The sequence below is a fragment of the Clarias gariepinus genome, chromosome 6 (assembly GCF_024256425.1).
Source record: "Clarias gariepinus isolate MV-2021 ecotype Netherlands chromosome 6, CGAR_prim_01v2, whole genome shotgun sequence".
Taxonomy (NCBI): Eukaryota; Metazoa; Chordata; class Actinopteri; order Siluriformes; family Clariidae; genus Clarias; species Clarias gariepinus.
In genome coordinates this window covers 38,919,726-38,944,284 of record NC_071105.1, presented here as the reverse complement: position 1 = coordinate 38,944,284, position 24,559 = coordinate 38,919,726, and the positions used below count along the sequence as shown (strand labels likewise).

Here is a 24,559-nt window from a genome sequence, read left to right as displayed (position 1 = left end):
AGAAGTGCAGCGCGCGCTTGAGAGCGGACAGAGGGATTTCCCGATCCGATGAGAACGCGAAAGAAAGGAGTTTTAAATCCGTCTCTCACTGCTCTGCCGGATGCACGTGTTTAAGCCCCAGGAATGCGCAGCGGCTCGGAATGTGAGGCGCGCGTGTAGCACTTAATTGAAGCAGTAAAGTGTAGAGATCGCCCTCCGATATGGATTATACACACGGAGGGACATCTCGTTTAAACTCTGCCATTATCGGTGAGTTAAACACTTATTTTGCTGGTTAGACACACACGCTCACAACTAGGTGAAGACAAGAATCTGAGGAATGTTTCCGGTTCACTCCTATTTATAACCTGCAGGTGCGTCCTATCAGATGACGTCACCTGACCGAGGTTATAAAAGCCAAAAATTTGGCGTGTTTGGTACACACATGCTTCACAACTGGCAACATGACAAGATGTTCCCATAGCGTTTTCACGCAGCATCAAGTGTAGCCTTTGAAAGGGAACAATGATTTCAAGCATTACCCTACTTTTAACATGTCAAATCTGCCATTCTAACCCAATCCGCCTGACATAATGATCTCCAGCCTTGTGCTCGTCAACATTCTCACCTGTTAACAAGACAATTACTGAAATGATCTCAGCAGGTCCTTTAATGACAGCAGTGAAATGCAGTGGAAAGGTTTTTTTGGGATTAAGTTAATTTTCATGGCAAAGAAGGACTATGCAATTCACTCATCACTCTTCATAACATTTTGGAGTATATGCAAATTGCTATTATAAAAACTTAAGCAGCAACTTTTCCAATTTCCAATATTTATGTAATTCTCAAAACTTTTGGCCACGACTATAGAGGCAATGGCTCAGTTGTAGGTTTCACGCCTGCCATGTGGAAAGCCTGGTTTCAAACCCCAGCCACTGAATGCAGTGCCAGTCTAAGGTAAAATGGGAGAGATGCATCAGGAAGGGTATCTTTCATAAACCTGTGCCGCTCTTGTGCAGGATTTGATGGTCTGCTGTAGCAACCACTTTGCTGGGAGCAGCACACCTGAAAGTCCTACAAAAATGTTTTCTTTTTATCTATTTTAAAAGTATTAATCTTTTGCTTTATATATTTTACATGGATTACTTAGATTCCAAAATACCATGAACTTCATATAGTCTATGTCCTTATATATAACCAAATATTTATTCGCTTCTGAATAATCAGCATAGTCAGTCTGAATAGTCAACTGGTCCCTCTACTTTTTCCTACTTCTTTTCTATTAAGGCTTATGACTTGGTGTTAAAAAAGTTGAGGAATATATCCTTAACCATTGAACAACTGCAATTACAAGTCCTCAAAGAACAAGATTCAAGATTCAAGATTCAAATAACTTTATTAATCCCAGAGCTGTTCCAGCTGTTCTGCATCAGACGAGGCCAGGTCTTCATGGTTAAGTGAAACATCCCCAGAATGCATCCCGACCAGACCTTCATGAGATGAGATCTCCAACCAGAAGCGGGGTACCAGGATGAGTCATAGAGGTTCAAAAGGCAGAGGGGGTCTTGATCACGCTCAGCAGCATATATAGCTTGACAGAGGGAGAGAAAGAGAGAGAGTAACAGTAAGGGAAAAGGAAAAAAGAGAAAAGAACAAATAATTCATTTCAATTTTATTTGTATAGTGCTTTTAACAATTTACATTGTCACGAAGCAGCTTCACACAATTAAAAGAATTAAGTTTGTATGAAATGTGAATGTGTATGAATCAAAATTATATGATTGTCCCTGATGAGCAAGCCGAGGACGACGGCGACAGTGGCAAGGAAAAACTCCCTGAAAAGGTAATAGGAAAAAAACATTGAGAGGAACCAGACTCAACAGGGAACCCATCCTCATCTGGGTGAAAACAGATAGCAGGGATTGATGTGCATAATATTATGCGAGACTGGAAGTTCAGGGTAAAAGGAGATGTGTAAGATAAAAGTCCAGTTTGTTCCTGGAGGCTCAGGTAGACTGTGAGAAATTCCAGTCCTGAACTATTGAGCGACTAAAGTCACAGGTCCTCAGAGAACAACTGTTTGCATTAGTCAAGGACAGGACCACCTTCATGAAAAAGTGGAGCCATCCCCAGTCACCACACGCATTCCAGGCAGACCACACGGGGCATCCATGTGATGACATCCTTTGATCGAAGTAGGCATGGCGGATTGTAAGACACTAGCAGTTCACTCAGATACTGCGGTGCTAGACCATTTTATGCTTTATACGTCAAGAGTAATATTTTTAAATCGATGCGGAATTTCACAGGAAGCCAATGCAATGTGGATAAGATAGGAGTGATGTGCTCGTATCTTCTGGTTTGTGTGAGGACTCTCGCTGCTGCATTCTGGCATTCAATACTAATTGAAGCGTGTTTAAGCATCTTGTTGAACAACCAGACAGTAAGGCATTACAATAATCCAATAAAAGCTTGAACTAGTTTTTCTGCATCATTTGGTGACAATTTATTTCTTATCTTGGCAATATTTCTGAGATGAAAGTATGCTTTCCTGATAATATTATCTACATGAGCTTCAAATGAAAGGCTGGAATTTATAATCACACCAAGGTCCTTTACTTGCACTTGATAGAACAGAAAGGCCATTTAAAATCACAGTGTGTTTAAAAAGCTTACTTGTAGCTGCTTGTGGTCCCATGACTAGAACTTTAATCTTTATTAGGATTAAGCAGAAGGAAATTAATTAACATTCAATCTCTTATGTCCTGCACACATTGCTCAACTTTAGTAAACTGGTTTTCCTCATCTGGTTTTGCTGAAACGTACGCTTGTGTGTCATCAGCATAACAATGAAAACTAATACCATGTTTACAAATTATGTTGCCCAAAGGAAGCATGTAAAGGGAAAAAAAGCAGTGGGCCTAAAACAGAACCCTGTGGAACATCAAACTCAACTTGAGAACATGAGGAATGGTCACCATCTAAATCTACAAACTGATAACGATCAGTCAAATAGGATCTAACCCATAAGAGGGCTGTTCCCTTAATTCCTACTACATTTTCTAATCTGTGAAGGAGAATACTATGATCAATAGTGTCAAAAGCTGCACAGAGGTCGAGTAACACAAGTATAGTGACGCAACCCTAATCAGCGGCCACTAGGAGGTCATTTACTACTTTAACAAGTGCTGTCTCTGTGCTGTGATAAAATCCTGACTGATACAGTTTTTTTATGCTAATAAATAATAATAATATTAATTTTAAAGATAAAGGGGAGGTTTGATATTGGCCTGTAATTGGAAAGCTGACAGGGGTCAAGGTCAGGTTTCTTGGTTAGTGGTTTAATAACTGCTAATTTAAGGTATTTAGGAACATACCCACTGCTGAGTGAACAGTTAATTACTTTCAACTGGGGTTTTGTTATTGCTGGAACTATCTGCTTAAGAAAATGTGTCCGTATAGGATCTAATTTACAGGTTGATGAGTGAAATTAGATTATTTACTGTAGATAAATTAGATAAATTATTACTCAAGAGGAGTAAAATATTCTAGGTTCTGATGTGATGTGATTAATTTATTAGTTAACTTAAATTGTCTGGTTTCAAAGCCTGAATTTTTTGCCTAATATTTATAATTGTGTTATTAAAAAAAGTTCATCAAATCCTCACTACTGTATGTTGTTGTTGTGGAGATTTCTGCAGTGGTCTTGTTTTTAGTTAATTTAGCTATGGTATTAAATAAAAATCTAGGATTATTTTTGTTATTTTCTATAAGAGTAGAGAGATACATTGACCTAGCAGCACTGAGAGCTCTTTTATAGTTCAGGATGCTCTCCTTCCATGCTATTTGGCATACTAACAATTTAGTTTGATGCCATTTGCGTTCTAATTTCCGAGCGGTTTGCTTTAGAGTGCATGTGTGGTCATTATACCAAGGAGTGAGTTTCTTATCTCTAATCATTTTTCTTTTAACTGGAGCTACATTATCCAAGCTATAACGAAGTGTTGATTAGATATTCAGTCACTTGATCGAGTTCTGTGGAGTCAGATGGCGATCCAATCAAAGTTAATAACTCTGGGAGATTATTGATAAAGCTCTGTGTGGTATTTGATGTGAACGTACGTTTAAGGCGGTTAAGGTAACAGTTAGACATGGTCACAGTCACATATTGTATAAGGTAAATGTACATATATTTAGGTTAGGGTGCAACCAGGGACAGAGGTAATAAAAGCATGAACAATTTTTGTGCATTGGATGATTGTTCTAAGATGGTGCTGGTAAGGTCTGCTGCCAGCACAGTTGCTCCAACCTCTTTTTTTTTTTTTTTTTGGTTTCGTTTTTTAATTTAACTTTAAGTAACCTCAAACAAGTAAATTCTTTATAATTGAGTACAATAGGTATGATAAAGATATCCTTATTTTTATAGGTTTACAACATACATACTTGTAATTCAACGTTTTAATCCCAGATTCAAGCTGGCCAAGTGAGATCCTGAAGGAGAGAGCGGCCTGAAGCGGTGCCGTGGGGGAAAACAAGCCAGCATCTGGAATAGGTTTCAAGCACAACGCACACCATTGCCTTGCATCCTGCTCACCAATGGCCAGTCACAGGAAAACAAGCTTAATGACCTTATTGCCATGGTAAAGTTCCAGGGACACTTTTGGGACTGCAATTTTCTCTACTTTATTGAGACATTGCTGTAACCAGTGGTGCCAGACCATGCCGCCCAGCTGGCTGAGTTCTTCTCAGTTCACCACATTGACAGAACACTGGAAACGGGGAAGACAAGGGGAGGCGAACACCAGGAAAGCAGCAGGACCAGACGGCATCCCAGGTTGAGGACTCATGAGAGTATGTGCAGACCAGCTAGCACCTGTATTTACAGAAATATTCAATCTCTCCTTAACTCAATCAGCAATCCCCACACACTTCAAAGAGTCCATCATTGTTTCTGTTCAATTTCCTAACTAGCAGACCACAGACAGTAAGGAGGGGCAGACATCTTATCACAGTCTCAGCTTCCCTCACCCTTAGCACCGGAGTCCCCCGCCAACTTTGCTAACGACACTGGCATGGCCTAATCTCTGACAATGATGAAGGTCAAATGATGAGACACCCTACCTAGAGAAGATTAGGAATCTGGAGAACTGGTGCCAGAGAAACAACCTTCTCCTGAACGTCAGCAAGAAAAAGGAACTGATATTGGACTTTAGTACGAAGCAGGAGAGAAAATATCAGACCCTTGTAATCAACAAGAGCCCAGTGGAGAGAGTTGACAGCTTCAAATACCTTGGTGTTTACATCACTCAGGACCTGTCAAGGTCCTGTCACATCAAAAGCGTGAAAAAAGGCCCAACAGCATCTGTATCACCTGGTCCATTTAGATCTGCAAAATGGTATAGATCGGACAGGTAGGATCTAAACCATTTTAATGCTTCTCCTTAAATACCTATGTGAGTTTGTAAGTGATCTACAAGAATATTATGATCTATAGTGTTTAATGCAGCACTAAGATCACGTTAGAAGAGTATTTAGATGCAGTTGTGGTCTGAAGGTAAAAACAGGTAATTTGTAATTTTAACTAGCGTAGTTTCTGTACTATGATAGGGCCTAAAACCTGACTAAAATTCTTAAAAAATATTGTTTTCCTGTAAGAATGCGCATATTTGAGCTGACACCACCTTTTCTAATATTTTTTATATAAATGGAAGGTTTGAAATCAGTCTGTAATTTGTTCTTTCATTACAGTCTAGGTTAGATTTTTTTTTTAAAAAAGGCTTAATAACTGCTACTGTAACTTGAAAGTTTTAGGATTGGGACCTAAATATACTGAAGACTTTATAATGTTTAGAAGCGACTCTCCAGCTGTATGTATCACTTTTTTAGCAGTCGAAATTGGATCTAACAAACACGTTGTTGATTTAGCCGTAGGTGTATGTATATGTTTGTACCACTTTTCCTGTTCCATACGTGTAAAGCATTGAAAATCTAGATGTGGAGCTTTAGGGTAAACTCGATCACGAGATGCTGTTAGAGTTTGAACATCCAATATTTTCTTCCTGAAGCAATTGTTTTTTTTCATTGAAGAAATGTATAAAGTCTTCAGTACTAAACTGTGGAGTACTCTCTGCAAAAATCTAATTCAAATTTTAATTTTATTTGTCACATACACACTCATACACAGTACGATATGCAGTGAAATGTTTACTAAATCTTTGGTTTTGTTAGTCTAGCCACTGTACTAAATAAGAATCTGGGATTGGTATGGTTTCTTGCTATCATTTTTCTCAGCTTTTAGAGCCTGTCTGTACAGTATATAGATGTACTGTCTTTATATTATAATATATTATTATTTTTCAAAAACATCTAAATTTAGTTTTTCTCCACTTTTACTTACGGTTAAGAGTCACCTTTTTTTTAACCTAATGGCGGCAACATTGTCTATTGTGCTCGTAAAAATTGTGCCTATGCTGTTAGTCACTTCATCTAGATCATCTAGTAAGAAGTTGAGACAGATTACTTGTGAATCTGTATTTGGTGGTTGTTTAAGCTAATGATTTGAATTGTGTCAACTTACTAAAGATGAAGTAGAGTGACACACTAAACACCTTCCTGAGATGCATGTTAAAAGGCATTATTTTCGTGCTGCAGCAACCTCTGCAGAGAGTAAGATTGAGGTCATGGTCACATGCACAGGGACTCAGACAGAGAGTCCATGATGTAGCTAGCACACTGGATGTTGTGAGTTGTCTGGTGTGTGTGGTTACCCACAGCTCTGAAGAATATGTGAGATGTCTTGATTATTGATTTCAGCAGCAGCTGTAAGTCTATACTGTAGGTAGTTGCTATTTCTGTGTTAACTTCCTTTTGGGGTTATAATCTTAGAGACAACAGAAACTCACACTCTGCAAAGGTTGTGTTTTAGTACAAGCAACCACATATCTGTAAAATGTATGATGCCCTTTAATTGTAAAATAAAACAAAGGAGAAGCTATTAAGGAAGTGTTGTAAGAACAGAAGTCACACAGCCAGGGTATATAATGAGCATTGATGCATTTAGATTCTGTTCTGAGCTTTTAAAGCTTTTGAAGAGTACTGTACATTGGTCCTTGTACTCATTTGCTTTTTTTTTTAGAACCATTTTACTTAGTTATCCATGTCTATTTTATATATCTTCATTTTGATTAAGTGGTAATTGCTTGCATATAATGTCAATAAAAAGACTTCATCCCTCTTTGAAGCTAGTACCACAACTTCTCTGTCTCAGAGGTATTCCTTTGAGTGTGGGACAAACGATCCTGGGATCTACATTGCCAAGGACATATTCTAAGGTGAGACTGAATTATCCTGATGCTTTACAGAATTTAAATCGAAGAGTGGTTAGCCATTTGACTGTTAATTTCAATAGGGTTTTAAAAAATAAAGGTTAATAAAGGGTGCAATTTATCCATTTTTACACCAGTACTACACATGATCTAAATGAGCATATCAAGAATTAAAGCAGAAAAAATGAATAAAGTTTCTGTAAATAAAAAATAAATAAAATAGAGATAAGGATAATAAAGATTTACATTTATGCCATTTGGCAAGATAAAACTTAAGGAGACCAATAGTACGAATATTTAAGCAATTGCACTAATAAGTCCAAGGTATATAGGCATTGGCAAAAAAAAAATAGATGGATATTTAGATTTAAACAAATACTTTTTGAAATAAAAATTATAAGGTCTTAATTAACAATATTTGCACAAATAAGTTCAATGGTGTTTTTACAACTATAACATTGCTCCAATACTATAACATGTTCCAGTATTACAACATGCTCCAATACTATAATAAGTTTCACCTTCTCATGCATTCATATTCATTTATGCATTAACATTTAGGCATTTGGCAGACGCTCTTATCCAGAGCGACTTACAAGGATAAGTCATACGATATTATTCTACGAGTTAAATAAGTTAATTAACTTACAGTATGTTTAGTTAAGTTAACCCTTTATTTATCACATATAATGTAAATTGAAATATACTAATATTCTTTTTTTGCATATCCTGGTGTAACTGGGGTCAAAGCACAGGGTAAGCCATACAGTAATACAGCACCCCTGGAGTACAGTAGATAGGGTTGAGGGCCTTGCTCAAGAGCTCAACAGCAGCAACCTGGTGAAGCTGAGAATCGAACCACCAACCTTCCAATCAGCAACTCAATGCCTTAATAAAACATTTGAGTCAAAACACACAAATTTGTGTTCTTAAATATTCTTTTCTCACTGTTTATTTAATCTTTCCAATTGCCTAACTTACAAGACTATCCTTTCTTCTTTTCTTTCTAGTTTTTTTTTAACGTGGTTCTTTGAGTCCACTGCCTCGCTTCAGTTTTTCTTTTAACGTATTTTCTTTTGTTTTAAACCCCCGTTTCTGTTTTTCTTGCATGCTGGCTTTTTCATTCTGACTTCCTGCCTTGTCTTTTCTTTTCTTCCTGTTTCTGGATGTTTGTATTATGACATTCCTGCTTCTTTTTTTACTTTCTAAGATATATGCTAAATTTACATTACAGCTGTTAGGCCCCCATTCCAGTGAGACAAATTTGCTACTGACCTCTTCCGCCGTCTCCCAATTTAAAATTGGCTGTCCTTGAGGTCAGTAACATAATTTTTTTCAGTATTGCAAACCCAGAACGAGCCGTCAATGATTTAAACAAATTCGTAAAGACATTAAAACAACTCTACAGCGCATTTTGACATGGACGATAGAAGCAAAAAGGATGTGTTTTCGACATAATAAGGTTTCAATAGCCAGCCATTAGGGTACTGATCCCTAAATAACGATAACAAAACTGTACCGACACTATTGACAAACTGAAATAAAAATTATACCACTGACTATTATGGAGGTGTTAACAAAAGAAAATTACTTCATATAGTCCCAATACTATGTTTTTTAATAGTTATTTATTTTTTTGCATTTATATGAAAAAAAAATTTTGGAACAGGATTCTTACATTGATTATTAAGATTTTATTCTGTTTTTTTTATCACTTTTTTTTTGTTGGACACGGCCGTGCACTAGCATGTCAAAAAAAAACAAAAAACAACAAAAAAAAAACACTGCAATTAGCCTTTATTTATATCTAAATGAAGTCATTAACATAAATCTTGAGTGCTAAGTGCAAATCTCCAATGCATGTGGAGACGAGAATCTGACATACCAGATGTATGTTGTGTTGTACTATATTCATTAATTTAATAAAAAAAAAAAACATTAACTTTTAGTGAAGAAAACTTTACCATTTATGTACATAATTTTTTTGGGTTGCTACAATATCATTTAACAGATACACTAACACATATTATTGCACATTTTGTGTGGTGAAACATGTATGGTGTATGGTATATGCGCGTTGGGGGCGTCGCGTGCGTGTGAGCGCAAAACCAATGACCTTATTTTCAAATCTCACTCCAAGCTTTTGCTGAAAAGTTAGCCGCTACACCACATATATTTTAAGAACAAAAATTAGACGGTAAATTTGTCATCAGACTATATTATGAAATTAACAGAAATGATCTTAACTTAAATAATTCTTTTGATTGTGTAAAGCTGCTTTGCAACAATGTAAATTGTTAAGCGCTATACGAATAAAATTTAATTTATCAAGCCGCAGAAAAATATTTTTTTGTGCATCAGATTTTAACATGTTGTAACGCTCAGGTTTTATTTTAGAGCTAATTACACTAATACGGGGTCTAGAATCTAAATACGGGCTAATATTATTCACTTCCGGTGTTGCGCAATCTTCGCGGAGCAAGACAAGACACGTGACAACAACTACTAAACAAACCCAAAGTGTATTAAATGAAAAAGACAAATAAACAAATAAGGTGCACCAACAAAACAATATATACAAAATATATACAACTATAAACAGTGTGTGTAGTGTATGCGTGTGTGTGAGTGCGGATGCCACAATCAAGCTCTCTTTCTCTTATCCAAAATGCAGCGCGCTGTCTCATCTCTCCGTGTCAGCACGCTTGCCGGTTCCGGCTTTATACCGGCTCACGTGACTCGACGCCGCTTCCGGGTCCTCTCGCTGCAATCGCGCATGCTCGCGAGAGCTTAACCCTGTGACCAACACAGTCTATGGGGACAAATAAAACCAGACAGGGCATATTTCATTGAGCAGGTGAGCCGCATTAGCTCCGTAACTCTTTCCCTGCTACTTAAAATGCCCCTTTATGTGGCTGCGCTACATAGACCCCCCCCCAAGCCTCCGGCGTCTGAGGAGAATGTCCGTAAAAGCGCTTTATATTACCCACGTTCACTTTACCAGTTTTTTGTGGATTGCCCCAAGACACGGTGTAATTATTTGGTCCTATTTTGTTTTTTATTTCTGCTGGTCCCTCCCACTTGGGCGCTAGCTCAACTGAAAAGTTTTGATGGGCAGAGGAAAGAGAGGGTGCCCGTCGCCAAACCAGCTCGCCCGGTAGCTTTGGCGCCTTGTTCTGCCGGGAATTGAGGTAGCTGGCATTTTTGGCTGGCTGACTTTCTGGTGGTAGTTAAGTCTCTTCCTCCGCTGTGGTCCTTGGGTAGATGGATTCTGTAAGTGTGGCTGGGTCTGTGGAGTGTTGGGTGGTAGGCTGCTGCAGCTGTCCCTGGGGCGGTCTGGCAGGTGGTAGCTCCCGGCTCTTCCCCCAGGTTTACCGGGATGTTGGGCTAGGGGCGTGGCCGATCTCCGATGGCCCCTGGTTCCCTTGGCCTGGCTCCGGGTGCTCTGGCAGACCTTGCAGGTTTCCACGTACCGCCAGACGTCCTTGCGGATGGAGGGCCACCAGGCGACGTCTAGGAGGCTTAGTAGTGTCTTTAGCCCCCCCCGGTGGCCACCCGTTGGCTTTTGATGAAAGTCTTGCAGGAACGTCTGGGTCTGTGATGGTGGGATTACCAGCTGGAGAGCTCCTCCCTTCCTACTCGGCACTCTACGATGTAACGCCCCTTGGTGATGTTCGAAGGAGACCCCCTGGTTCTGGGTCTCTCCGGCATCCACCACAGTGGCCAGAAGAGCCACCTGTAGACCTTCCTGCTTTGGACGTTCCACCTCCGCCAGGTCTCTGGGTGGAGCCGAGGACAGCTCTGATTTGAAGTTTGGAGGTTCCGCTTTCCGTGGCACGGCATAGTAGAGCTGAGAGGGTGCAGAGAGGGGCTGGCCGTTGGAACGTCCGGCCTTCTTTGTGGATGCAGTATTTGGCCCTCCCGAGGAATGTAGAGATGGAGTTTGTGTAGATGCAGGAGTGTAGTTTAGCAACTTGTGGTTAGTGAGTGAGTTTGAGAGGCGCAGTTTCTTCATCTGTTTCTCCCAGATGACATCACGGCGCAGAAAACAGTCAGCTATGGCTCTTTCCAGTTTCTCCAGCGACTCGTGGCAGTAGCGTTCCAACTCGTCGATTCTGGCGTCCACTGCCTGCCGGAAACTGATTTCCCGATTGCAACTGCTGTTTATGGATTCTTTAAAACCCCTCTCTAACATACCCACTTGTTCAGACATAGCCTCCACATCTATTTTACATTGCTCAAGTTCATTCTGCATCGTTTTTACAACATTAGTAACACCGGATATATGAGCGACTCTATCATTATCGTCATCATCATCATATCTAGCCGATATATACAATGAACTAAGCATAGAAGATGTTTCGGCTGTGGAGCCACGTCGTGTCCCACAAGTATCTACATCATCATCATCATCTACATCATGCCAACTATTCCTCGCAACAACAAAGTTGGCCCTCCCGGCCCTACTAGCGTTAGCATTCGCGCTAGCCATGTTAGCCTCTATTTTGCTCCCCAAAGTCACACAACACCGGAAAAATACCCAAACAAACAGACTCCCCGTACGGGCCACCACTATGTAACGCTCAGGTTTTATTTTAGAGCTAATTACACTAATATGGGGTCTAGAATCTAAATACGGGCTAATATTATTCACTTCTGGTGTTGCGCAATCTTCGCGGAGCAAGACAAGACACGTGACAACAACTACTAAACAAACCCAAAGTGTATTAAATGAAAAAGACAAATAAACAAATAAGGTGCACCAACAAAACAATATATACAAAATATATACAACTATAAACAGTGTGTGTAGTGTATGCGTGTGTGTGAGTGCGGATGTATGAAAGTCCAAGTCCTTGTTATTGTGAGTGTGAAATGGTGTACGGGAGAGATGGCTCGGCCTCACCGGTAAAAGATGTATCATCCGGGAGCTCGAGAAAACGGAACGAGAAGGGTACTGAATGTGTCCAATGAAGATTAATCCAGTCAAGGAAAATAATCCACGGTAACCACAATCAAGCTCTCTTTCTCTTATCCAAAATGCAGCGCGCTGTCTCATCTCTCCGTGTCGGCACGCTTGCCGGTTCCGGCTTTATACCGGCGCACGTGACTCGACGCCGCTCCCGGGTCCTCTCGCTGCGATCGCGCATGCTCGCGAGAGCTTAACCCTGTGACCAACACAGTCTATGGGGACAAATAAAACCAGACAGGGCATATTTCATTGAGCAGGTGAGCCGCATTAGCTCCGTAACTCTTTCCCTGCTACTTAAAATGCCCCTTTATGTGGCTGCGCTACAATGTAATATATTTTTTAATCATGTTTATTTATGACTGTTCTATAAATATCACTTGTTAATTTTCTTGTACATTGTCTTGTACATTTTTTTACTTCCATGTCCATTTAATATGGCAAAACCTGCCAAACAGATGAGGAGGTGATGAAAATCAATACTGACTCCATGTGCTTAAATATCAATAATGACTCGTTAACGGTGCTTACACAGTAAGTGGATATTAAGGCATTAACGAGTCGTTAATGTCAGGAGGGGGCAGCCGAATTTTTGAAGATGCTCCAATTCTCTTCGTGGCAATAACAAGACTGACGACCAAACATAAGGACGCCTATTTGGCTCAGTGAAACGGGGACCTGAATTTCTTACAAAATTTTATGTAACAGTTAAGATCATTTTTTTTTGTGTGGAACTGCAATTTCATAAGAATAATATTAAATATTAATATATTCATTAATTAAATCAATAAAATAAATAATAATTAAATCATGATACTTTTGTATCAAAGTTGTTGAATGTGGAGGGAAAAAAAAAGTTTCATTCAGCGAGTCGTTCGTTTTTTTGCTGTGAAAGCCTGAGTTTCTACTAAGCTTAAAGATTGTAATAAGGTACTTTGTGACCTGGCATTAAGCTTTATTGTTTTCTTTTGGCAATGGATATATCAGATGTCACTAGGGCCAGCGCATATCTTCCAAATAACAAGCAGAGTGATAACTTTTCCTTTTAAACAAACAAATAATCAAACAAACAAATAAATAAATACCACTACTACTTATATTTAAAATAATAATAATAATAATAATAATAATAATAATGAGAAGAACAACAATAAGTAGGACAATAATATGAGGAAATGGTTTCTTTTCAACTAAAACAAATTTTTATGATTTATTTATTTATTTACCAATAAATAAATCTCTGTACAGTTTTGTCCTATTTTTCTTTTATGGTTAACACCGCATGTCTGTCCTCTTTTGTTGCTGCCACTTTCTTTAGTCTTTTAAAAAAAATCCTCATGTTAATTTTAACTGTTGTTCTGATGTACAGACATCACCTGTTTTCCCTTTTTTTCCATTTAGTATTGCATCTGCACCCGTGGAACTATAAGCAAGCTTTTAGGAGAAAACAAAAGTTGCAAACACAGAGCAAGGAAGGAAAAGAAGCATTTGTCAAAGACATATAACTGGATCATTGTTTGTCTTAGTGTAATTACAGCATGAAAATACTTTTAACTGGTTTTCCTTTGCTTTTCAAAGAACATTAAAAGCTATAAGTAAATATCTTTATCTGGATAACTAAAATCATGAGCTTAAACTGAAAGAAATTACACTGTAAAAAACAACCTATAGGATCTACTCAATAAAAGCGAGGTAACAATGTGCACTCACTTTCTTTGGGTAGATTCTATCCTATATATTTGCTTAAAGAGTACCTAATATTAATAGCTATGGCACACCTAGAAAAATAGGTAAGGTATACCTAATATTTCTCATAACAAATTACTTGTAAAAGTTAAGTAACATACTTTTATTGTTAATCTACAGTACTTAATTATTATTAATAAAGATAAACTAAAAAGAATACTTAAACATTACCTAATCAGGGGAAACTTGAATTTACTGGTCAGACACAGGAGACTGCATTGATTGCTTTCTATTGTCCAAACAACATTTTATTTTTTAAACATTTAAAACTAATTAAAATAAACAAAAAGTAACACTTTATAATGCATTTTAAATAAAAAAAACTTTACATTAAAGTAAATCAAAATCTCCACATTATCACTTACAAACATTTTACTCTCAAGTTCTTTTAAAATGTTTGAAAACTCTTTTACATTCAATTGCAAATCAGTCCTTTTATGGATCTTTGTGGAGCTGTCACAGGTCACCCTAGGCCTAAGTTTTTTTTTTTTTATGGCAAGCACAACTCACATTTTCTTCAGAAATTGTACTTCTCTAGTTAGTGATGCTTGCAAAGCGAAGCATTAATGTTATTATCTCTTATTATTAGTGGTGCTTGTGAAGCGAAGATAAAGCGCTATTATTATCTTACATGCTTATTATTCTTCTGAGCCTTGTTTAGCTTGATCCATGATAGGTGAGCTCTGTCGTCTATTTTTATTCACTTGTCCAGTTGAAGGTTTTGCAGAAAGTGATTAATAATGTTTTTTTTAACTGACTTCTCTACTGATGATAGCAAAAGTAGTAAATATTTGTCTTTGTTTACAGATAAAAAAAATCAATTTCAACGTTTAAAAAATGACCAGCGCTTCTATACCATTCACTGATGTGGGACGTGGCTACACCATTGTCACTCCCTTAACAACCAATTCAGCTGCAGCAGAACAAAATCCACTTCAGAAATTTCTGAAAGGAGAACCCAAAGCAATGGGTGTAAGTTACACAATTACATTGCAGAGGGGAAAAAAAGGTGTGGTTTAAGTAGTATCTTATTAAACACGTAATTTAAAGAAATTTACCAAGAAGATGAAATATTAACTCAAGCCATAACACATTTAAGACTTTTAACTTCAGGTTAATCTTGCTATTTTTTTATATCATGGTACTTAATAAAAAAATCTCATAAATGCATACACAAATAAACAAATATTATAATGGCTAATATGGAATAGTGATTTACTGTATAAATATATAAAGAAGTTGCCCTATTGTGCATTCGTACTGGCTTGTGTTTCAACACCCTTATGCAATTTCACAACACTGATTTCCATCCAGAGTTGCATTAATTATTGGCCAAAATCTTGTATTGGACTATTTGGTAGCCAATTCATGTGCGAAAATTATTCGTTATGCTCCCGGAAGGTCTATTTCACACCCTTATGCTCCTATGACCCACAGTCCTATGGTATGGCTGTTCCATTAGGCGACTCTATGGATGTGATACCCTGGTCATTCAGTAGATTTAGCTTGTCAGCTAACTTTTTTTATGGCCACATAACCCTAGATAATTAAACTGCCACCAGTTCCCATTTTTAATGTTCCCATTTCTCTGGCATTTGGACTCAGCTGAAAACTTTTTTTTCTATTTCTTTAAAGTCCAGTCTTTTTTCTTTTTATCAAATTGAAGCTTTACTAACAGTGTTTTTCCGGGGAGACCAAGGGAAGTATGAATTCACCTGTTTTTAGACAGTACTTTTTATTAAAAAAATTTTCCCAAAATGCATTCTAGACTTTTTCCTCAGGGAATTACTGAACAGCATATTAGAGAAACAGGACACAACAAACCTGTATATCTTTCATTGTTTCAAGGTCGTGGTGCACAGCAGTAAGTGTGAATTCTCTGCCTGGTCTGGCAAATTCAAAATTCAAATCCTAATTTTTATTTGTCACATACACAGTCATACACAGTACAATATGCAGTGAAATGCTTACAACTGCTCGTGACCTAAGAATAAAAGAATAGGAATAGGAATAGGAAATAAATATGAAAAATTAAAATAAAAGGTAAGTTTAACTAGGGAAGAATAAAATAAAAAATATACAAATAAAAGTTAAAAAATAAAATAACTGTACACAAAAATACACAATATAGAAAATATATGGAGAATATATGAAAAAATGTAAAACAATAAGAGCAGCTGAATAAATGGTAGTAAAAGAATGGTAATGTCCATGCTCGTGCAATCCACATATTAAAAGTGACTTATGCAGACAGATACACAGCCCTATACAAACGACTATAAATATATAAACAACATATTTTTTTTTTTCAGTAGGCCTTAATACTTCTCAGGAGACAATACAGATAATGTAATACCACACTGACATGCAGGATTGTTATTGGACAATCTCACATAACTCATCATAATATCTGGTCATTATTTTTGGCTCAATGTTGTAAATGAATGTGATTGTTTATTTGTTCTTCACTACAAAATCATTGCATAGACATGAATCCAAAAAAAATAATTTTTCCAAAATAGTATTTATTAAAAAGATTGTGTGTGTGTGTGTGTGTGTGTGTGTGTGTGTGTGTGTGTGTGTGTGTGTGCATTTTAACAACAGGTTGTCCAAATAATGATTGCTTTGTTGACGATATTGCTTGGTATCGTGATGACGTTCCCTCCTCAGGCCATCAGCGTGTTCTCTGGAGTTGTTTTCTGGGGCTCACTGATTGTAAGCTTTTTTATTTGTTTGTTCACTTTATTTAAACACCTTAAATGTACTATACAAATATAAAATTAAATCTGCATTTACAGCACATCATTGCTGGTTCTCTGGCTGTTTCAGCGAGCAACAAACTTAATGCCTGTGTGGTACGTGAACACCACCATACTGTACTGTAGGTTCATTTTCTGATTCTATTGTATTATGATTATTTTGTTTATTTGCTGAGGTAATTTTATTTACATTTATAGCCTTCTATTTTCATTTCTTTATTTCCTTCACTAATTTACCTTGATTTTGTGTTCTTCAGTTTAAAAACGTTTAAAAACCTGTAGTCATATAAAAAAAAGTCACGTTGGAGTACTAATAGAGATAGACAAGCTTATTACGCACATTTTAAATAACTCAGTAAATAAATAAGTAAATAACTAAATAAATAATTGGATGTACATGTATAACTGTTTTTGTGACAGTTAAAAATTGGATTTTATGGAATTTTGAGAAAGCAGCAGATTAATTAAATGATCCAGAATGCTTTTCCTTTTCAGAATTTTTACAAATTTTGTAATTTATATACAAGAAATCTTTTACAAAGTGCCCTAAATACTTATTTAAGAAAGCAATTAAGCAAATTTGGGGCACATTAAATATCATTTTGAAAGAAAACGGCATTTAAAACTTATTTAAGTACATTTAGGCATTTGGCAGATGCCCTTATCCAGAGCTACTAACAAAAAGTGATTCGTGTTTCTGTCACTGAATAGATACTTGCACTGGGTTACTCTGTAGTACAACAACTACTACTACTGATAATTATTATTAATGTTATATAATTATTATTATAAATGTTTCAAAATGTTTATGATAATAAATAGGGATACAAAATGCACTTTGTATATTAACCCATATTAACACTGTAGATTTTGCTGTGTAATATCACTTTATGATTACTGTGTAGGTTAAAGGAAACAATAAAACAAACCTGTTATTTAATGATAATAAAAAGCACAGATTCCAGCATAAACACACTAATATGATTGATGGACATTTCTGTAACATTCTGTTTTTGAAACATTTATTTAAATTAATTTTAAATATTTTTGTAGCTTCTGACTGAAAGTTTTATTTTTTTTTTCTGTTTGCCTTACCAGATAAGTGCCGCTCTGGTGCTAAATATTCTTGGCACAATAGCTGCAGGAATCGCCATCATCATGCTTTCTCTGGATTTTGTGTTTGGCCCGATGACCCCTGGCTGCTACTACTATCGGGACAAAAATGAATGCATCCTCGCACTGGTATGATTTCTTAATTTATATTGTGGCCAGGGTAATAATAGCCAAATAAGAAAAAATATAATGTAATAAAATGTAATAAAAATATATTAATCATTATAAAGCTAATAAAGACAAAGTATATTTCAACTTTGTTGTTGGTCTTTCGGCTGCTCCCGGCAAGGGGTCGCCACAGCGGAATATCCAGTCCGCACAACAACTTGGCACAGGTTTTACGCCGGATGCCCTTCCTGACGCAACCCTCCCATTTTATCTGGGCTTAGGACCGGCACTGCATCCAGTGGCTGGGGTTTGGGTACTGGCTGGGAATTAAACCCGGGCCTTCTGCATGACAGTCTTTAGTACAACAAAAAAAGTTAAAATCTTTTTTTCCATGCTGGTGGATTTTTTTTTTTTTTTAGAGCCGTACCAAAGGAATTAGCGGAGTTCTGCTGGTTTTCTCTCTGCTCCAGTATGTCGTCTCCATCGTAGTTTCAGCCTTCACTTGCAAAGCCACCTGCAGTAATCAACCTACTGTAAATTCATTTTTAATATTTATTTATTTATAATACATTCGTTTTTAAAAGATGAATGCCACAGCTTTCTGTGGGTTTACACATATACTGTATATATATATACACACAGTAAAACTAATTCAAAGCTCTATATATACTATATATAACCACTAAAGTAGTACAGCACTGTATGTAAGTACTGTATAAGTACAGTAACAAAGTAACCATACTCAATCACTTCCCACATCTGCTGATAGGAATATATTGTCACTTCCCACGTCTGTTGATTTGGCCATATTGTGAGGTTGTGAGGAATTCTCAGACTTGGAGTTCAGGACAGCAAACAGTGCTGATGTGACATTAATGATAGAGTATTGTAACTGTAGTGAACAATTTACTGTTATAAATGTGCGAAAATATCTTTATTGTGTATTGTATAATTATAAGCTCTGTATATGTGTTGAACATATAGCTGAACGTTATCAATGTGGTTCCAAACTCTGCGAGTGGTGGTAAAATGGTCCCTTCCAACTCAGCTTATCAAGCACAATTGGTAAGAGAAACATGCAGGATGTTGTCATGAAACTCTAAATCATTGAAAACCTCAAAGTCCAAAAAAAATTATAAATAAATAAAAATCAAATCAAGTCTTAACATTAAGGTTTGTGAAAAAACTAAGAATTTGGCAATTTGAGGTAAAAGGTAAATAATTATTATATATTTGTTTTTTAATCAAAACATTTTTGTTGTTGTAATTTTAACCCTTAATCTACTGGACTTTAGCTAGAATTCATATTATGTTTGTCTACCTGCCACATGACCAATGCCAAAGTTTTTTTTTTCTTTTTGTATTATCCTTAAACAAGCATTTGTTTTACAGATGGACAATACAATGAGCACTGTGGAATACCATGAGGAAAGTCCTTACGAGCTTCCTGGGTGAAAGGCGAAGCAGACAACTAAGGATAATTCTAAATAAGAAATTATTCTTGTTAATTATTTTTTAACATCTTTCATTTAACACCAGATGAAAGACACAATCACATTCTAGTGCTAAATACACATCTCACTGCTTATGTAACCAGACAATCCATAAAAAAATACAAATCTGTTTCTCAAAAGACTTTTCCTTTTCAGTATATTATATTTACAATTATTTATAATGATCATTGATGTAATTTCTAAATGTTTAAAAAAGTATACTTTTAAAAGTATACAGATTTTGAGTTTGCTCTCCTTTACTGCTTTTCAGATTTGTTTTATAAAGATTTCATTAAAGAATCTTTCAGAATTTGTCCCAGTCGTTTTTGCACCTTAATAAAAACCTTTTTTTCCTCTTTTTAATCTAATTTTGGCTAAAACCAAAGAAGATAGACATGAATAAATAAACACCACCGCTCCAGATTGGTCAGAAGGTGTTATTACTTTTCCATAACAACAGCTTTTAAACAAGTGTAGCTGCAAATCACAGGTTTATGTTAATGAATATTTATAATAACTACAGTATATATGATAGTTTTAAATGTAATATATACACAGTATATATTATATTTTAATGCTTACTTCTAGGCATCTGGTCTTATGCCTTGTGAAGTTTCCTGCAGCTTTGTTTTACAGACGCTCCTTTATGATTGCGGATCAGATAAGATTATCGGGATGGCAACATGCAGGCTGGGAGAGGGGCTCTGGAATGTGATCAATTGACTGCTCTCTCTCTCTCTCTCTTTGGGTGCCCTTTTCATCGCTACATCATCATTCTGGAATAGACTCAATCTGGATTTACCAGATTTACCTTTTCTTTTTAATGGTGACTTTGACAAATGTCAAAATATCAGTCCAAATATAAACAGAGAGTCTCTGTGCAAGGCACACACTAGGGGATATCATTGACAAACCTTTTTTTCCCGCTGCCATTATTTATTTAACAAAAATGAAAAAAAAAAAACATGGAGGGAACAATAAGCACTCCCTTACTGCTTTCATAGTATTTAAAAAAGCGGGGGGGGGGGGGGGGGGGGGGCGAAGGGGGCGCAGAGTACAGTTCACCTCTCCCAAATGAAGCGGACAAGGAGGGGGGCTACATTATGCCAGTGACACCTGACACACCTGACACACTTTTGCAATAGGATTTTTCCCACCAATAGAATCCATCATATTCCAGCAGACATTATTATACTTACCATTAAAACCAATACAATTCCCATTATAACCATTAAAACCAATACAATTTCTATTATTTTTGGGCAGGGTTATATTGTTTTTTCAGCAGTGTATACAACATGAGATCTAATTAAATTTAACCACAAAAGTATGCTTTGCAACAAAACTGTTGCAAGTACAGTTATTTATTTCTATTGCTTATGTTAATGTGGCTATAGCCAATGTATTTACAATATATACTGAACAAAAATATAAACGCAACACTTTTGTTTTTGCTACCATTTTTAATGAGATGAACTCAAAGATCTGAAACGTTTTCTACATAAACAAAATAACCATATCTCTCAAATATTGTTCACAAATCTGTCAAAATCCGTTACGATGAAGAACTGGAGTCAAGTCGAGACCCCAATGAGGACGACAAGCATGCAGATGAGCTTCCCTGAGACCGTTTCTGACAGTTTGTGCAGAAATTCTTTGGTTATGCACTCCGATTGCTTCAGCAGCTGTCCGAGTGGCTGGTCTCAAACGATCATGGAGGTGAACATGCTGAATGTGGAGGTCCTGGGCTGGTGTGGTTACACGTCGTTTGCGGTTGTGAGGCTGGTTGGATGTACTGTCAAATCCTCTGAAACACCTTTGGAGACGGCTTATGGTAGAGAAATGAACATTCAATTCACGAGCAACAGCTCTGGTGGACATTCCTGCTGTCAGCATGCCAATTGCACGCTCCCTCAAAACTTGCGACATCTGTGGCATTGTGCTGTGTGATTCAACTGAACCTTTCAAAGTGGCCTTTTACAGGTGGCCAGTCTAAAGCACACCTGTACAATAATCATGCTGTCTAATCAGCATCTTGATATGGCACACCTGTGAGGTGGGATGGATTATCTCGGCAAAGGAGAAGTGCTCACTATCACAGATTTTGACAGATTTGTGAACAATATTTGAAAGATATGGTTATTTTGTGTATGTTTCAGATCTTTGAGTTCATCTCATAAAAAATGGGAGCAAAAACAAAAGTGTTACGTTTATATTTTTGTTCAGTATATTTACAGTATACTGTACATAGCCAGTGTAATTTACATATGTGTAGATTGTTTGAAAGACATTTTCCATTTGCTATAACTCTGTTATGTGACAAAGCATATAATTTGAGGCAGTAAATTAAGCAAGGAGCTAAATGTTCCTCCCTTAGATTAGATTAGACTAGATTAGATTAGATTAGATTAATAAGCATGTTGTCAGGGCTCCTCAATCGGCGCATATGTGGCATAATTGCTGGAGGCGAGGTGGCGGTTCAAATAAAGATTTTTTATTAAAGAAACACATAAAACACATAAATAAACACCGACATAAACCATACGATCTGAACCAAAGCTAGACTGAAGTTCAGTCAGGCTATTTATAATCCTTTATTTAATTACTTTTCCTCGGTTCAGGTGAATCCTTATGTCACCTGACCGAGGTGCAGTCTAACTTAAACATAACTTCAAAATAAAACAAACAAACCCAGGCGCTTTGGCGCCCTCTAGGGGTTAACCGTTACAGTACCCCCCCCTAAAAAACGCTCCTCCGGAGCGTTACCGGAGGACCGGGACACTCTCCCCAGCGGTCCCAGTCTGGACCCCCAATATTGAGGCGGTCGATCCCCTCTCGCGAGCAGGGCCGGAAAGGCTGCGCAGCTGGAGCGACGCTCGGCGGCGGCTGAGGAGCTGGAGCGACGTCCTCAAAGCCGGGAGGTGGAGGAAGAAGCGTGCCGTCCTCGCAGCCGGGCTGAGGAGCTGGAGCGACGTCCCCCATGTCGGGCAGAGGCGGCGGCGGTGGAGGAAACGTGTCCTCGTCGCCGTGCAGCCGCGGCGCGTAGACATCCGCGTCGACCACAGGCGGGGGCGGGAGAGGGAGCGCGTCTTCCAGATTAGGGAGAGGGAGAACCTCCGGGACTACTGCGTGGCTCTCCCGAACCTGGATGAGCAGCATCTGGAGCTGCGCTACCTGCTCCCGCAGGTCTGAAATGCGCTCCCTATTTTGCTGCGCCACAACCGCGTAGTCATTTTCCAGTTGATCCTCGCCACCGTCCTGCCAGACCTCCTCGGCCCGTGCCTCTTGGTTGGTGCTTTGGACCATGTAGCTCCCCGCTGCCTCACCCTTGAACGGCGTCCGCCGAATGGCGAGTCTGCAGCCTTCCCAGCTCTGTCGCGCCCTTGTCTCTCTCTGTTCTCCGCTGACTTGCAGCCAGTCCGCCTGCAGCTTTCCCAGCTTTGATAGAGCTCCCTCTCCTCTTCCTCCTCGCTGCTGTCCAGCCATTCCGCCAGCTCGGGCGAGATGGTAATAGCGCCCCCCCCAAAAAACATCTGGGGGAGCGACCTCCGCTATGCCACTTTTACGGTCTAGCTTTCTGTCAGGGCTCCTCAATCGGCGCATATGTGGCATAATTGCTGGAGGCGAGGTGGCGGTTCAAATAAAGATTTTTTATTAAAGAAACACATAAAACACATAAATAAACACCGACATAAACCATACGATCTGAAGTTCAGTCAGGCTATTTATAATCCTTTATTTAATTACTTCTCCTCGGTTCAGGTGAATCCTTATGTCACCTGACCGAGGTGCAGTCTAACTTAAACATAACTTCAAAATAAAACAAACAAACCCAGGCGCTTTGGCGCCCTCTAGGGGTTAACCGTTACACATGTTAGGGCATGTTTATTTAAATTTGAAACTTTTAAGAGTAATATTATAGACAACAGTCTTTTGATGTCAATTTCAACTGCGTTCTGTTTTAGGGACTTCTAAAATATTTTTTATATATTGTAGCGTTTTACCGCCGAGAAGGATGTTGGAGAGACGAGTGAGCCTAATTGCTGCCCAATGCAATGGCGCACAGCATGTATAGCACAGCATGTATAACACATTCACACGGGAACCTACATCCAATTCAGCCTAAGCATGAACCAGAGCGCATTCCACAGTCACACACACACCACACACAAACAGGGCCGAAGCCACTAACCCAAACACCTTTTCCCCAACACGGTGAACACACCGACATCCCCGCAAGGCATGCTGGTCGTCAGCCGCCGCCCCACCCACGCCACACTGCCCCCACCTGAACTGTGACCGTCGCGGGTTACCATGACGAACTTCGTTTCGGAGGCGTGGAGGCGGTCGGCGCTGGCGGTGGGAACGCCGGAGTCCTTTGGCAGGTGAGGGATGATTGCGAACATTGTCCTGAGGCGGTCCGGCCTCCACAGAGTTTGATGTTTCGTCGGCGTGTGGCTGGTAGGGCGCAAGACGGTCCTGGTGGAGCACAACTCGTGCCCGTCCCGCCAACCGCACCCGGTAGAAGACATCGGAGAGCAGAGCAATTACCGTACAGGGGCCCACCCAGTGGGACATAAGCTTGTCTGAGAGCCCCCTCTTCCATCTGGAGGAACACACCTATAGCTGCTCTCCAGCAGCAAAATCTTGCCCCTGGCTGTAAGTTCACGCCCATTCGCCCCATAGGTGCCCCCACTTGAAAGTCTTGCAGCGGTGCCCGCGAGCACTGGGTGGGGCCCTTCTGCTTGGCGATGGGCGGATCACGGTTCAGCTGTGACACTGGCGAAGCGACTGCGGGTGACGCTCTGGGTGATGCAGTAACTCGGCTGCACGCTGGCTCAGACGGCCAATCACCGGCGGAGAGCCTGGAGGACTGCACAGGGAGAATGTTCGGCATCGAGGGTTCTACGTCGCCATGGCGCTCCACTCGCCCGAAGTACAGACCACACGCTTTGCTGCCCGGCCGGCGAGGTAAAGCGCTGGCGTTAGCGCGTAAGTTTCCCCCTCGGTCTGCTACCGGAAGGGTGTGTGCTACTAACCTGTCTGGCTGTGGTATGGGTCCTAGCA

At 38.8% G+C, this 24,559-nt stretch overlaps 1 protein-coding gene across 1 annotated transcript; it reads left to right on the top strand.

Moving 5' to 3' along the window:
- Positions 1-14,856: 14,856 nt before the first annotated feature.
- LOC128526732 (membrane-spanning 4-domains subfamily A member 4A-like) lies at positions 14,857-19,454 on the top strand. Its single transcript, XM_053498865.1, has 6 exons — positions 14,857-14,991; positions 16,624-16,734; positions 17,877-18,020; positions 18,419-18,532; positions 18,984-19,064; positions 19,392-19,454. Exons 1-6 carry the CDS (start codon positions 14,857-14,859, stop codon positions 19,452-19,454), a joined length of 648 nt encoding a protein of 215 aa, XP_053354840.1.
- The last annotated feature ends 5,105 nt before the right edge of the window (positions 19,455-24,559 follow it).

Excerpts from the sequence above, each read along its gene's own strand:
- LOC128526732 (XM_053498865.1), top strand. The coding sequence starts at position 14,857 with ATGACCAGCGCTTCTATACCATTCACTGATGTGGGACGTGGCTACACC. Across the intron at positions 16,735-17,876 it reads TTTTCTGGGGCTCACTGATT|ATAAGTGCCGCTCTGGTGCT; the intron begins GTAAGCTTTTTT and ends TTGCCTTACCAG. Across the intron at positions 18,533-18,983 it reads CCTGCAGTAATCAACCTACT|CTGAACGTTATCAATGTGGT; the intron begins GTAAATTCATTT and ends TTGAACATATAG.